Source organism: Talpa occidentalis, unplaced genomic scaffold, assembly GCF_014898055.3.
Source record: "Talpa occidentalis isolate TD23 unplaced genomic scaffold, MPIMG_talOcc4v2.1 talOcc4.6, whole genome shotgun sequence".
Taxonomy (NCBI): Eukaryota; Metazoa; Chordata; class Mammalia; order Eulipotyphla; family Talpidae; genus Talpa; species Talpa occidentalis.
In genome coordinates, this window is record NW_023604972.1 from 120,341,633 (window position 1) to 120,357,840 (window position 16,208).

At 40.0% G+C, this 16,208-nt stretch overlaps 1 protein-coding gene across 1 annotated transcript in view; it reads right to left on the reverse strand.

Annotated features, from left to right (window-relative positions):
• The window catches only part of EGFLAM (EGF like, fibronectin type III and laminin G domains), a 147,773-nt gene that overhangs the window by 47,716 nt on the left and 83,849 nt on the right, over window positions 1–16,208 (reverse strand). Inside the window, exons 8-10 of the mRNA XM_037530083.2 lie at window positions 2,190–2,308; window positions 1,289–1,604; window positions 556–656 (exon numbers count right to left, since the gene is read on the reverse strand). Coding sequence (XP_037385980.1) covers window positions 556–656; window positions 1,289–1,604; window positions 2,190–2,308 — 536 coding nt within the window. The remainder of the gene's footprint in view (window positions 1–555; window positions 657–1,288; window positions 1,605–2,189; window positions 2,309–16,208) is intronic.

Genomic DNA, 16,208 nt, shown 5'->3' on the forward strand with positions numbered 1-16,208 from the left:
CAGAGGAGATTCATTTCCAGATTGCCAAGCCTTTCATGTCTTCTGAGATACCCAAAAAATCACTTCAAGCTGAAGCACTGATTGCATTCAGGGTGCAATTGGTGCAGATCAGAGAGTATCTAGGGGTCCTCGTTGTGAGCCAAGGTTATGAGCAGTGCAGCTGTCCATTGGTTCAGCTGCAGCCATAGCAATGAAACAGACATTGGGGCTCCCTTTGCAGGGATCTTGGAATGGAGAATGCACAATGTCTTCTAAAATTCTGGCTTGGGAAGAACATGAGCAACGTGGTTGGGACTGCACATTCTCACTGGCAAACTACTGACCAGCCACTTCCCTCATTTAGTAATACACAGAACCCCTTCTCCCCTTGCTGGCAACCTTGAGTGTGCAAATGTGTCCATCATTCTTGCTACCCTGTGAACTGGGGTATGCACAGGGTCTGTATCATAATGACCTTTGGCATTTACCTCCCTCCTTCTGCTCCCTCCCCCCCATTTTTATGTAGCACATTGTGTGTTAAGATGTTCAAGGCATTCATCAAACAATTCCTCTTACCCTAAATTCAAGAGTAATTTGAAATGCCTGATAGGAATTCTTCAGAGGTTCAAAGGTTACATAAGAGTGGCCAAAGAACTGAGGATACTGTATAACAATATCTGAAAAGAGAAAAAGACAACACAAAAGAGTGTTATTTCCTCACTTCTTCAAATGCAAAAATCAAAATACATCAATGACTGCACATCTGTAGGTAAAAACTTCTGGTCATCTGTCAAACCTAGCTGATGATCTGCCTTTCTCTACCTTTACTCCTACAACTCTCCTTGAAAGCTTTGTGCATCTAAATTTCTTAGGAAGAAACTGGACCTCTGGAAATTTTAACTTACTACTCTAAAAAAAAATCAGTGGCTTTTGAATTACTGATACCCGTTTTCCAGCTGTATATTTGTGTGACATAAACTGATTATTGTCTTTTTGAACCAACTGCATGCACATGTTTTGGCTGCATTTCTTTAGCAGAGACGTGTTCACACTAAGCCCGACTGCCAAAGGGGATGTCCCAATAATTTATTAGGTGGTCCAAAGTACTGCACCTTTGACATGAATCAAATGTGTTGTTGTCTTACTAGAAGCAAGGGAAGCTGCCTCACAATTGGCTTGACATGGCTAACTTATTCACCAATTCATGGGTGAATAGGGTTTACACAGAACCGTGTCTAGACCACAAGATTGCCCTCTGGTTCCCGACTGGGACAACCCACCACCGTGCCCTCCCCTACCAAGGGCATACCTTCTGAGCAGCTCTCACCACCTTTGCCCAGGTTGCAGTGGCATCTTGAGCCCCCCCAGGTGTAGTCATTGACACAAAAACTGTCAGCAGGGCAGAGGGCTTCATCGCAAGACATATCAAAGAGCCTGGGCATCAGAGCCACATTATTCTTGCCTTTCTTCTCCACAGGGGTGGGCTGGAAAGCCGCTGTATTAGGGAGAGATGCTGGGGTAGGGGGCACATGCATAGAAGCAGTGTTTGGGTTCGATATAGGTGCCACATGGGGTTCTACCAACAATTTCTTATTCCCTCCTTTGATAGCAGGAAGTGGTTTAACCTAAAGCCAGAGAAAGAAAAAGATTCAGGATTCACACAGAGCAGTCACTAGATTGCCTTCTTTATGGTTGGTATCTTGAAAATATAGTCACTTTTGAAACTCCCCAACCTCCTGGGATGTAGAAAGAGCAGATAGCACTGACCCCAGTTTATGGATTAAGAACTCGAGGCTCAGGATTTTAAGTATCTTGTCCTATATTGCTCAGAAAATCAGTGGCAAAGCTGTTTTTACATGATTTATTTTTATTCTAATACCACAGAGATAAATTACTTTGTCAAGGAATTATCCATTTTCTTCTAATACCTAACTTTATAAAATTTTCACTTGGTGCAAAATCTAAATGTATTTTTGCCACATTGTCAAGTCAGCAGGCAGGAGCTAACTATAGAATACCAGCATGGCTGGTACTTAGTTACTACTAATTTATGATCACCTGGAGCCTAATAGTCAGAGGAAATAAATAAGTGCTAAAAGCAAATGTAAGTAAAATTTAAGTAAAATGTTCATGGGCCATTAGCTAAATTGCCTTCTTCAGCAAGAAAATAAAAACACCCTGTGTTTTAAGAGCAGAGATTTTTTTTTTACCTCTTCAAAGGAAATATCCAAATCTAAGTCATCATCATCATCTCCTTCATCATCCTCGCCAGCTCCTGAGTTGGTTCTATAATGGGGTCCATAGCTGCCACTTCCTTCTTCTTGGGGACCTTGACAGAGAAAAGCAGCACAGCACTGTCAACATGTACCTTCGAGCCCTTTCCTAATGCAGCCACATACAGAGCTATGCTGAGCACATCAGGATGCATTAGAAAAATGCAAGGAATTCAACAGGAACGCCATCCATGACCCCAAAATATGAAAAATGTTTTCTCATACAAATAAAAACCAGAATGAATGGTCATTTTATACGGACACAATTGGCAAAATCATAAAAGTCAGGGAATAAGAAATATTTCTAAAGACAGGATAAATAGGGCCTCTTTCACACTGATGTGAGATGTGTAAGCTAATACAGACACTTTGCAAAAGACTCGGAAAAACTGAAAAAGGTAGAAATGTTCACCTTTGACGCAGTAAATTCATGCCAACTTTATAGAATCTGGAAAAACTCTTCTACATTTATATCAGGAGACTGTGTGTAACACATTATAATAACAGAATTTGTAATGGTTAAAAATAAAACACTCCAAATGTGTTACTAGTAATAGCAAGTAGCAGTTCAGAAAGTCTATCAACAGAGAATGGACACCTAATTATAATATATCTATGGAATGGAATACTATGCAGCAGGGAAAATGAATGAATGAGTATTTAATGCATGGATATGGCTCTAGCTCATGATCTCATGTAAAAATGTCCAAGTTACAGAAGAATACATCCATTTGATACAATTTATATAAAAATCAACAGCAAGTAAAATTTACTAATTATTTAGGGATCCATATTTACGTGGTTTAAACTTAAAAAAAGTAAGACTGACAAAATTATCTTGGGGAGGTCAAAAGAAGAGGTGAATGAGTAGGATATATAGGGGCCTTCACAACTAGTCTATTATATTCTACTTCTTAAGCTAGGTGATGGGTACATGTGAGTGCTCACATTATTTTATAAAAATTACATATGCACTTTTGATGTGTGAACTATTTAGTTAAAAGTTCTTTAGAATAATACAGACATTATAATAGAGGAGACATTCCCACACCCCAAAACAGGGCCTTATGTGGTATCTTGGGGGAGGGTGACCATTTCCAATAATCTTAGCAGGACAGTGGGCTCTTTCAGAGCTGGAACGCGGGCTGAGAAAAACATCAGGGACAATACAGTCATTGTCCTTTGGGAGATGGTCAGAGAAGCATCTTTGTGCACTTGTCATCCACAGTATCTACTAACTTAGGTTTAACACTGGCAGCACTTCCCAAGGATGTGGGAGTCTTTCAAAGTATTGTTCCACAGTGCCCCCAGCTCCCTCCAGTGGGTCTGGGTAAATGCAGGCCCAGCTGCTTTCTCTAAACAAGATACACCAGCCAGGCACCAGCACGAAGGGCAATACAACTCTGGCAACATAAATGAACTTTTTTTTTAAAGATTTATTTTATTTATACAAGAACCAGGCTACAGACTAGATGTGTGGGGGCGGGGGGGGGGGGGTGAGAGAATTCACCAAAAACAGAGTGGGGAACAGAACAGGCAGTCTGACTGAAATACACTGCTGAGAGGAGCAGCGGGCAAGACAGGAGAGGTCTGCTTGCCGTGTAGGTTGCTCCGAGGCCAGCGGAGATCAAATTGGCACTGCAGAGGCTGTGGGCAGCTTCACAGCGCTGTGCTCAACCACCTGTGCCACCAGGGAGGCCCATAAATGAACTTTTGTGGGTTGCTGACCCTATTAGTTATCAGACATCCAGTGTTTAGATAACTGGCTTGAAAGAAAGAAAGTAATTTATTATCAAAGACATAAATTAAACCTATAGACATTCTGCTTTCGGAAAAAGCAAAGTCAAATTGCTCTCTCACAAAAGCAAACTCACTTTCCACTGAGCAAAATAGTAAGCCAACTGCCAGCAGGGCAGAGGGAAAAGAAAGAAAGAGAGTGTGGGAAATGTCAGAGCACACCACTGGCCAGAAATCTCTGGGACCAGGAAGAGAGAAACATGGCCTGGAGGCAGTGGGGGAGGAGCTGTTTCCAGGTGTTGGGGTGCATCTTAGTGGAGGTGGGATAATACAGGGGAGATGGCATTTTTACCAACTCCTCACCAATTCCCTGAAGTTTTGATTAAAATAGTCCACATTTTAGCTGAAAATTCAAGTCTGTGGATGCCAGATTTACACCTGGATTAAAGTCCCAGCCAGGGCAGCTGCATCCAGTCTGTACAGCTGTGTGCCAGATGTTTTCACACCAAAAGCCAGAAAGCTCATGAAGAGAGCTTCCCCTTCTCTTGTCTCTTTGGAACTGTATCTTTCTGCCTCTCTCCCTACTTCTGTCTCTCATTCTCTGGGTCTCTCTCTCTCTCTCTTTTTTTTTTTTTTTTCTCTTCTCCTTTCTCTCTTTACCTTGCTGAATTTCAGAAGAGTCCAGTGGTAATAAAAGGATCGTATAACATATACATGATACGAACTGGGTTTTGCCTTCAATAGGTTGGTCTTGCCACTTCTGAGTGTTCTCTCTTGCCCTGCACATTCTTGCCAATATTGCTTTATTCTCATCAATATCAAGATTTTTTCATCTCATCTTATGAAACCCTGTCTAGAAAAAAAAAAAACCTTCAAGCGCAGTGACTGTCAATAAATCCTCGGTTCCTTGGGCAAGAATTCAAGGATCTCAATAACTCTTTATCCTCCTCCTTCCCCCCATCACCACTGTTTATGGAAACCGACTGCCTCTCCCCAACTTAGGAGGCACCACTGGGTGCTTAACATAATACAGTGCTAAACTTTACAATAATCCTGCAAGGTGAGTATGGTTAATTTCATTTTTGTAGATTAAGTAAACTGAAACTCAGGGATTAAGTGATTTGACTAAGATCAAAGACTTCTAAGTGGCCAAGCTGAACTCAAAGCCAAATTTGCCTATTGTTGTTTTTCCAGGTCTTGGAAGAGAAGCAGAAACTATGGAGGTCAAGAGCCTGGGCGGTAAAAATTAACATCTACTGATCATTTTACTGTGCTAGGAGCTTCTCATGCATTTTTTTATTAACACTCACATAACCCTGTGAAATTTCCACTTTGCCATGTGGAGATATAAACTCAAAAAGATTAAATAATTTGCTCAAAGGCAAATATGCAACAAACAGCAGAGCTAGAATTTATACTTGGTCTCTGTTTTGATTACACCACAGCACTTATTAGAATCAGATTCCACTCTCGCTCTTTCTTTGAGCAAATGGAAGCCCCAACTTTTTGGAGTCAGAGCCACCATTTTCCTCAAAGAGTTCAATGTTCACTTTTTAAAATATCTCTTGACTTTGGTCTTTTGATGATATACAGAAGAGAGGACACAGGAGAGGGAAAAGGATGGCGATGTGGAAAAGGGCATTAACCAAAGTCTTGGGATCAGAAAACGCCAGTTGGGAGTCAACCAGTAGATCATTTTGGCTTTTACACCCCACAGAAGATCAGGTTCCCTTCTTGCATATTCTGATAATCCTCTTTTATAACATTATTAGCTAGTAATTACATATTTATTTGTGGGATGATTTCATAAATGACTTTCCCACTAGACTGTAAACTCCTTGAATAAAGCAATATTGTCTATTTCCATTTACCACCTAAACCTCACTGCCTATCTGGCACATGGAAGGAACTAACAAAATACATGGTGAATAAATATCCACCTTTTGGAATAATTTAGGTAAAATAACACACAACAGCAGTATTCATCTGGGTTCTTAAAAGCAATAATCCAGGCACAAGAGGACCCACACAAAGAGTTTACAAGCTACTAATAATTCTTTCCAGAATCTGAAAGTAATTATGCCACAGAACTTTCCTGGAAAATAATGCATATCCAAAGCCCCTCCTGGGGTTGGCCTTCCAAGGGGCTCTTCTGCATTAATTACTTTGGCTCAGGCTACATGCTTTAAGTGACATCAGTCCTGCCACCCTCGCCAAAAAGTGACTGAACCAGGAGCTATGCCTGAGCCTAAGACAACCACATCCAGACCAATGACCCCTGAAGGACCTCAATGTGAAAATCTACCCAAACGGGACTTTATAGTGGAGGGCAAGGCAGGTGCTCCAACCTCAAGCTTTTCTTCCTCACCTGCTTCTGCTGTAGGTACTATGAAAGCTAAACACTGGATTTCTGCACTTCTTTCACACCTACAGGCAGTCATGTGCCAGCCTGGGTGCAAGTGGAAGACCACTAGACCTTCCTTTTTCTCCTATATTGATTTTGGCAATGGAGGTGGTTGTGATGGCGGGAACCATTGCAGCCAATGTTTTCCTAATTAAAATAGGAGAGCTTGAACACCTCAGTGAGACCCTGGCTCTTGGGAAGTATGCCAGCAGGGTGTCTGCTGAGGGGTGGGGCACAGAGCTCAGCTGTGATCCCAAGGCCAGTGGGCAGGACTTCCAATCTGCATGCTCAGCATTAGCCATGGCTGCTCAAGGACTCAGAGACTCTGCAGGCGTGTTGAATGGGTTCCTTACTCTTCTTTCTCCCAAACAATCTTCTTGAATCTTTTCCTCTAACATAAATGAAACTAACTCAGGAACATGTTTCTCTGGCACCAGGGGTGGTGTGGCTGGGACAGAACAGCTCTAAGTCCCTACCACGGGCACATGTGTTTGTTTTCTCTGCTTGTCACACTTGCGAAACTCTTATTTGAGCACATTCTAAAAGCACACTCCAGGTGCCAAGTGACTTCCAAGCTCCTCAGCTCAAAGTATCTCCAACTCCTTTATCATTATACAGACAAAGGAAGTGCCCTGTAGGGGTGCAGTCCCCCAAAGAACATGAGCCACCACCCCAGCATAAGTCACTGTACCTTTCTCCTTCAGAGCCCCCCCTTTCTAAAAATAAAGGGGCCCTGGAAAGTTAGGCAAATGGCAAGGAGCCAAGGTGTTAGGCCTTGCTTCCCTGCTACCTGCTGCTGGGGGAGACACACAGGAAAGCACAATGTGAAGAGGCTCTGAACACAGCAGGCAACGCGAAAGCTGTGTTTTCACTATGGTGTGCGGGAATTGCAGGCCTAGAATCTTTGTTCCTTCACAGAATAATGAATAATAATTTACTGACAACATTCTATGATGATATCTCAGGACTGGAGATGCAATGGGCAGGGGATAATTTAGACAAGTAACTGAAACATTCCTAGACAGCCAGAACGAAGGCTGATGACAGGTGCTCCACATGACATGTAGAGCAGATACCTGTTAGATAAGTCAGTGTCTGAGTGAACGTCCTCATAAGGGTGAAGGCTTCTCTTACAGGGTGCTCTGCACATGGTAAAAGCAAAATAAATTGCTAGAGACTCCAGTTTTATTCTGGTTAGTGCCACCCCCAAAATGGAAAGCAGAGTAAATAGTACAAAATAAGACGGTGGAAATAAACAAAACACTCCAGCAATCATTAACTGCAAAATAATAAACTTGTAATTTAAAAGTGTTGTCAGATTGAATTTTTAAAAGTTAAGGTTCATGTTTCCAGAAAGTACCTAAAATTATAAGACAAAAAGAATGATCAAAAGTAAAAAAAAAAAAAAAAAAAAAAGTGATAGATGTTCCAAGCAGTAGCTAAAAGAAAACTAGTGTATTTATATTACTGGGTAACAAACGTTAAGGGAAAAAAGAATCATCATTAATGATAAAAATCACTACTAAATAAATGTAACATCAGGAATATAAAGTGATTCTAAACGTGTATCTAAATCTACAACTATCATGTATATATATATATATATATATCATGTTTATATGATATCAAGATAATATGCTTAAAGAAGTTACGAAGACATAGTTAGAAACTTTAAATTCTCTTTTTCAGTAATTTATAGATTAAGCTCACAATGTAGAAGATGTGAAACCATAATCTTGATCAAAAGGGCATAGAGTCCTAGACACCAAAAGAAGAATGTACATTTTCCTCAATATACATGGGAAAAGTTCATGAAAAGAAAATTGCAAGAATAAAAGAAAATGTCAGATTGGAAAAAAAACTTAAAAGACTTCCAAATATAAGAAACTTGGGGTAAATCTAACCAAAGTTCTATACATTAATACAACAAGTAAAACATATAGGGAAGTCAGAAACGCTAAATGCAAATCCCTCTCAGGAAGAGGAAAAAGATGACATGGGGGTGTGGAGTTTGCAGGGGCTGCCCCTGTACCTGAAATGCTGTATTTTTATTACACTGAAGAAAATGTGGTAGCTCTTAAGATGCAGCACAGCTGGGTCACGGAGATGCAGGAAAACCTGGTATTTTTCTGCTATGCCTGAAGTTGCTCAGAATAAAAAACAAAGCAAGTGATAAAGCTTGATTTTTATAGCAGAATGAAAATCCACATCTATGATAATAAGGAACAAAAACAATGTTTTAGAAACTTGAATCAGTTGATGTGGGGTTGAACCAGAGAAATTCTCGCAGGATGTTGAGAAAAATGTCAGAAATGAAAAAATATGAAAACAAATAAATAATAGCTCAGGGTGTAGATACAGATGACAAGGTCTGCTGTTGGATTATGGCTGTTTCTTTGGTATTTGCCAGAATAATAGAAACAAAATTTTGAAAGCATAAAAATAAATCTGTCTGAACTAGGAAAAAAAAACTAATATAGTTTGAAAGGGCAGATGTTTCCTCTAAAACTAATGAAACCACACTGAGCTGAAGAGCTACAAGACAGTCATAGAACAGAGAAAAACTTTAGGATTCACCATGACTTCTGTGTAGAGAAGAAGTTGGACAAATAAAGAAATACTTGACTTTGAAATACATGATCCAGGAGATGATTTATGTAGATTGTGACTTAGTATAGACAAATTCAGAAGGCAAAATAAGTTCTACTACCTTCAAAAGAGTGTCTGAACTAAAAAGAATTAAGATAACCCTGAAATGTTACTTCAACTACAATTTTAAAAAAGTACCTCTGATATTCAATAGCAGAATGTGTATTAGGTTATTGGTCTCTAAAATACACACAAGAAATTTGCTGAATAACTTCAAAGGAGGTTCTCCCTGGTGGCGCAGAGGGTGGAGCACAGCACTGTGAAGCTGTCTGCAGCCTTTGCAGCACCGGTTCGATTCCCGGCTGGCCAGGGAGATACCCACATGGCATCACAGACCTCTCCTGTCATGCCCACTGCTCCCCTCAGCAGTGTATTTTGTCAGTCTGCCTGTTCTGTGCCCTGCTTTTTCTCTGATGAATCCTCTCACCCTCCTGTGCCTCTGGCCTATATACCCTAGCTCTTGTATAAAAATAAATAAATCTTAAAAAAAATACATTAAAAAATAACTTCAAAGGACATACTAATCATTGATGTTCCTAATTTTCTAAGGGTTTTCTTTCTGTCAACTTTGATCACCCCCCTAAAAATGCCATTACTCAACTACAATTCAATTTTTAATAAGGATCAGTAAAAATTGAGTCATGTAAAAAATATTACCTCATCTGTTAAACCACTATTAAAGTCAGTGTTCATTATAATACTCAACATTTTTTATATAATGATTCAGTTGGTAATTTCTTCCTAGAACAGTATCCAGAAAAAATGTATTTTGCACTGAAAAACTGGTTTACATGCTTTTCTCTGACAGAAGATTCTCTAAAGTTCCTTATTTGGTTCTTGTTTTTGCTAAAAGGAATCTCAGAGTTCAGTGACATCCAGGAATTAAGTAACTGTCTCATCTCATTCAATTATATCTTCAGTCTTTATTTGGTTTCTGATGATCTTACTATACGCCTTTTAGAATAAGGTGTGTGTATGCGCTTACGCATAAACATCCTCAAATTATTTTGCACATGCGTGAAACAAAAATTTAAAAACATTCAGATGTCTTTGTGAGGTTGTGTTCCAAAAGAAGAAAGGATCAGTGGTAACTAAGCCGGGAAGTGTCCCATTATGCCCCGCCATGACGAAAATAACTCCTTCTTTGTATATATTGCCACTGGGAGTCCAGGTCAGTCTTAAATCAAAGAAGGGAGTCTGGCTTCTGTCCTCCCTCTGACCCATGAGCCTGCCCAATAATTAATGGAGTCTGGACAGGAGCAAGTCAGTCTCTCTCAGGGTTATGAGATTAAGTTGTTCCCAAGAAACCTTTTTGAAATAAATAGGAAAAAGAGTGATCTGTTCTAATTTTCAACTAGATATTGGCATATTGATTAGGCCAAGACAGAGAGGAGGCGACTGGGGTGTAGCCAAAGGCTTCCAAGCACTGAGGCTTCTTGAACCAAACCTGCCTCCATCATAGAGAAAATCACAAAATGCTAATGCTGAGGATCCACTGTGTGAATAACAAATGGAATTGTCGGGGCTCACCATGGGATGCTTTCTAGGGGAAGAATTTCAGCAATGGCTTAAAAGCTACACGTTGAGAAAATGCTCAGAAGGGAAGACCAAGAGGTGAGTTGGAGATTTCTGTAGCAGTGGGTGGGACTAGATGACTCCCCCTGGGGAGGAGGCCCAAGCTAGCAAGACTGGAGTAAAATTTTGCGAGGGTGGCAAGATTTTGATTCTGAATGTCAAGCTAAGGAGTATATGGATTATGGTCTTTATCCTGTGAATGAAGAAGAGAGTAATCCACCAATGGCAGTGACTTTGCATTAGCCCAACAGCAGGGTACATGGTGGGTTTTTGCTTTTTACCTCTGGGCTCTGTATCTTTTGGTCTCTGTATCCTTTGGTCTCATGCATATCCTCAAAGATCTCTCTCAACACTTAACCCAGCAAACGATCTGCTTGGATTCTCCTGCTCTTCATCCCCAATCCCTTTGCACAAATCCCATTCCACCTTTACAAATTCCCAATGTCACCTTGCTGTAAAGCCTTGCCAGCCTACCTCCCAGATCCACACCATCAACCACACCCCAACTCCATGCTCGGAACACCTCGATACTGTGGGGCTAGTTGGATATCCTTACTTTATAACTTTCAGTGCAAATACATAGTTTATACAAAATGATATTCAATTCTCTCATGCATTTGATTCAGTGTTATTCAACTGATGATTTCAAACCCATTAGCAGATAGTAAAAATAATTCAGTGGGGGCATGACAGCATTTAAGAAAACTGGAACTGGATGTTATAAAAATAGAGCGCTCTGCATATAGCGTGGCTGATGTGAGGCATTTGCCTTCCACACGTGTGTTTTGCGATAGGCATGTGTGCTGGCTGCATGCAGATTTTTGGCAGTTCTTAAAAAGTCTGAGAAAGATTTTACTCTATTTGATTTCTGAATGTTGGTTCATTTTCCAGCTTGATAGACTATTTATGTAATATAACAAATACTTGTTGTATTATTTACTCACGTACTGAGACTAATTCTCCACAAACAACCTCCACAGAGGCAGAGATTGTCTATCTTGTTTGTTGCTGAGACCCAGCACCCAGAAATTCCCAGGCATGTGACCAGCACTGAATGCACATTTTTCAAATGAATTGATAAATATATACTTAACTAAGTTAAATAATCACCATAGACTCAAAACCAAATCTTTACTTTCTTGAACATCAGAAAGACATTTTCCAGACTTTTGTAAATAATTACCAGTGCTCATGTGGGAAGCAAAATAAAGAAGTCAAGAAAGTCCTAACTTGAGTCATTTGTACTTTTTCTTATCTCACTCTCCCTCATTTTCACTGTGTAAATTCTTGAAGAATTTGACAGCCCTTTATTTCATTTTATTTTAGAAAGAAATATATTGCATCAGTACATTAGGAAGTTATAAAGGACTCAAAGTACAAGCGAGATTTCAGGGTCTGCTGGAGAACTTTTCTTCCAACTACAAAAACTAAAATTTAAATTAGTTGCTGTCCCCCATTGTGTTTGGGTCTAGCTAACCATGGAAGAAATCACACATCTGAGGCAACATACTGCAACTACACTGTTTTGCTCTCCTTTTAAACACTTCAAGAGACTCCAAACTGATAGTCCAAAAGGCTCTTTGACTCTCAAAGTGTGTGGACTTGCGCCATCTGCTGGATGACTTGTGAACGGCGGTCATCTACCCAATGAATCCCATGAGCAACAGCTGTGGTTCACTCCTCGCTGTGATCCTTTCCATGCCTGGCCTCTGGAATCCCTATGATCACACAGTCAAGACTATTGGTGGGAGAAGCATTTCAGTGGACAAGAAGAGACATACACTTGCATTTTTAAATATGGTAGATGCAAGGGTTGAAGCGAGATGGCAGTACTAATATATGTTTGATGACTGCTCTCTGACTCCCCAAAGGAATGTAACGAGAAGATGGACTCACCAAAACCTCCAACATGAGACCCGAGCTTAAAAGACAGTTTTGTTCTTATGGAAGATGATTTTCTGCTTATGAATAAGATTTTTGTCTCAGAGTGTATTTGAACATCATACTTCAGGATGTTATGTATCAAAATACTTGCTGACAATTAAAATAGAAGGTAAGGGACTTGGGGTTCAAATGTCATCCATATTATCACTTGGAGGGTATGCAATAGTCTATCCATCAATAATCATAAGGGAGAGGTAATAGTCCTGACTTACCCATTTCATAAAGTTATCAAAAAGGTAAACGTAAACTTAGACTAAAACAAATTAATGGCACGATTAAGAAGTCCAACTTTTATGAGAGTGAAACAATCTAAATGTCCATCAAAAAAGAATTAGTCAAATGTAGCTAACTTTACAGTGGAATACACTGTGGTCATTAAAATTAATTAAAATTTACATGTGAAGATTGTATAGTATATAGTTACACAGAAAAAGTATATGTATTAGAATTTCATCATTGGTTTCAAAAAATTCAGGAAGATTATATACCCAAATTTTAGTAGTGATTATGTCTGCATGCTGAGATTAGAAATAATTTTCATTTTGATCTTTCATGTTCTTAAATTTGTTTTCTAATAATAATATTATTACAGGTTCTATTTAGAGACAGCAGAATATTTTCTACTTTGTGATTATTGGTTTCCTTAGTTGATCTCCCTGCACTTGTCCTTGCTCTCTACCTTCACACGTCAGTGAGAATGACATTGTTGAAACCTAAGTAGGGTCTTTTCATTCCCTCTGCCCTGGCCCCCTCTGCTGCCAACTTTCTTATCTTTCTCCAAGAAAAAAACAAAGTGCAACAGCTGCCAACAGCCTCCAAGGTGCTAACCAGCCTCCAGCAACTGTGACCTTTCTTTCTTTCTGACCTCATTTCCTTCCATTTGTCTACCCTAGAGCCCCTAATGCAGTGCACAGGTCTCCCTGATCTTCCTTGAGCATCCCAGGAGGCTACCGTATCAGGATCTCATCATTTTCCTGGAATATTCTTTCCCCAGGTGAATGGATGGACACACACACACTTAGAAATGCCTGTTTCTCAGGATGCATCCACAGACTTTCCATTACCTTTCCTGTTTTGTTTTATCCTTACCACCATCTGACATGCAGTCTACACTTTTTAATTTATCTGTTCTTTGTCCACACTGGCTGGAATGTAATAAACTCAGGAAGGTCAGGGATGACTTTTGTCTTTTGCTCATGGCTGAATCCCCAGCATCTGAAACAGTTCCCAGCACTAAATATTTGCTTGAAAAAATAAAGGAAAATATTGTAACATAACTTGGGGAACTGATTCTTTAGAAGAAAAGAAATTCCACTAAGTTTAGGAATCAAGTTGAAAACTAGGTAATCACCAAAATGGATTCTTGCCCAATGGTGACCCTGAGCAGATGGCTGAGTCATTATGGCCCTGGTTTCTTCTTGTGCTGAATAAGGAGGAGGCCCTTTCCAGCTTTATGAGTTTAATAAAATCTTTAATCAACAAGAATTTGACTAAGAAATTTAATTGTCATCTAAATTCAAGGCAATATAATAAGTAGGCAAAGATGAAGGCAATACGGTCTGAGCCCTAAACTTTTAAGAATGAAATGCCAAAACACAAGCTCTATTCTGGTGGGATTCACATAAAAGTCACTGTTGTTTTATTCTATTAGATGATGGATTCTATGAGATGGTGGATTACTTTCCTCTATCCCTACCCACCCACATCTGCCCTTCTCTTCTGTGTCCTGCGCCCTGGGAGACTGAGCTGTCTGGCTGCCAGCTGTGTTCTACCCATTGGGAAGCACCAGCAGGAGAGTGGGAAGAGAGGAGGGAGGAGCCAGCATATCTGTACCCTGAGGCTGTCGCAGGACGTGGGATCTGCTGCTCAAGGCTCTCACTGATGATCATCCCTGTCTGTCTCCATTCGTTGAGCCCTTTCGACTTCCTTACACCCTACCCAAACTTCAGCAGACAGTCCTTTCACTAAACTCACTCCAAATTACCCAGTTCATGTGCCTCTGTTTTCTACCAGAAGCCTTGTCACACCTGAGATCATTACTTAAGTTATCTTTTCTGTCACAGTTGCTTCTTAGGGGCAAACTTTTGTATAAATGCATTTCTTTTTCAGTTGCATAGATGACTAACCTCTAAGTCGGTCACCATCTAAGGTAATTTCATACATCTCAGCTCCATGGTGGACCACAGTGATTGCCTCACTGTCTCATCAAAGAACCTAAGTGATCAGGAATTGAGATGCTCAGAAGCCACCCTGATGGAGAATTGTGTACAAGCAAGAAGTGCTTTAAAGGAAAGAACAGAAAAGATTAACCATGAAATGATGAGTATATAGGAAAAAGAACAATAGGAAGGAAAAGGAAACAAAAGAAGAATTGGTTAAGCGCATGCATGTATTATTTACTTCAATAAATTAATATTTAAAAATTTATTGAAAATAGTGTATGGTTGCTCACCATGCTGATGGTAGCTACCTGCAGACTGACTGATCAGACATTGTGAGTGCTTGTTCAGAAAATTATATTTTCTTATGATTTGTTTTAATCTTTCTTCCCTGTCTAGCCAGAGAGGGTAAAATATCGGCGTACTGATTATAAGTAAATGTATGGTAATATAAGATGTACAAAGGCCTCAGGAGAGCAATTAATAGGTAGCAGGTATTTAAACAGCAAAGTGAATCATTCCCTCTAAAACCAATAAAGTTGTGCAAATGAATGTTACTCAGATTTACAGGCATGGGTGCATTAGCAAATCAATAGCTCAAGCACCACGGAGGGCACTAGAATGTAAAATCACACTGGAAGTTATGTTTATGCACAAACTGCACACTTAAAATGCAGATTTGTCCAGGTTATGAGTGAAACCAATGATTTGTTCTTCCCCCTGTTCCCTTTTTAGTCTTACATTCTAAAGATTTATAAATCTGTTATCCTCACCAATTTATAGGCCTATCCCAAGCTCCTGGGGTAATGCTGAGCAAAGCAACCTTCCCCCAGAGTCCTCTCTTCCTCTCCCCTTACCCGCCTCATTCGAGCGGCGCCAACCTGTTTCAATGCGATGGGGTTACAGGTTCTCCAGGTCTCTTGCTTGAGAATATTCATGTGAAAATTAAACTGAAGGCATGTCTGTCAAAGGGCCAATTTCATTGAAATGCATTTATCGATACTTTTTAAGTTCGACACCATTGCTACTTATAAGCGGTTTTCCCAAATGTACTATAGAACCTCTTAAAATTTGGGGGCCAGGAAGTCCCAACAACATAGCAGAGAGGTCAGCAAACCTGGATCACCATCTGTTCCTGTCCTGTTGCTACAGATTTGCAGGTGCAAGATGGAACTGCTCCTGTTCTGGGGCTGAGTCAGCAAACCGAAACTTGGTCCACTTCCATGTTCCTATAAATGCTCCATGACCAGAGATGCTGTATATCCAGTCATGAGTCACCAAAAGCAAGCCACTTCTGACCTCTATACTTACTTCCTTTAACCTTAGAGTTTCTCTTCCATGTTTACTGTTACTTATCATATAAAGGCTTCCTACATCCCTCCCTACCTTGCAGTTCTTTGGACCTTTGAGAGGAAGACTCGCCACTTCATGTCACATAAGGTTTGTGTATATCCCTAAACTGTCATCTCTAATCATTTTTAATAGCAC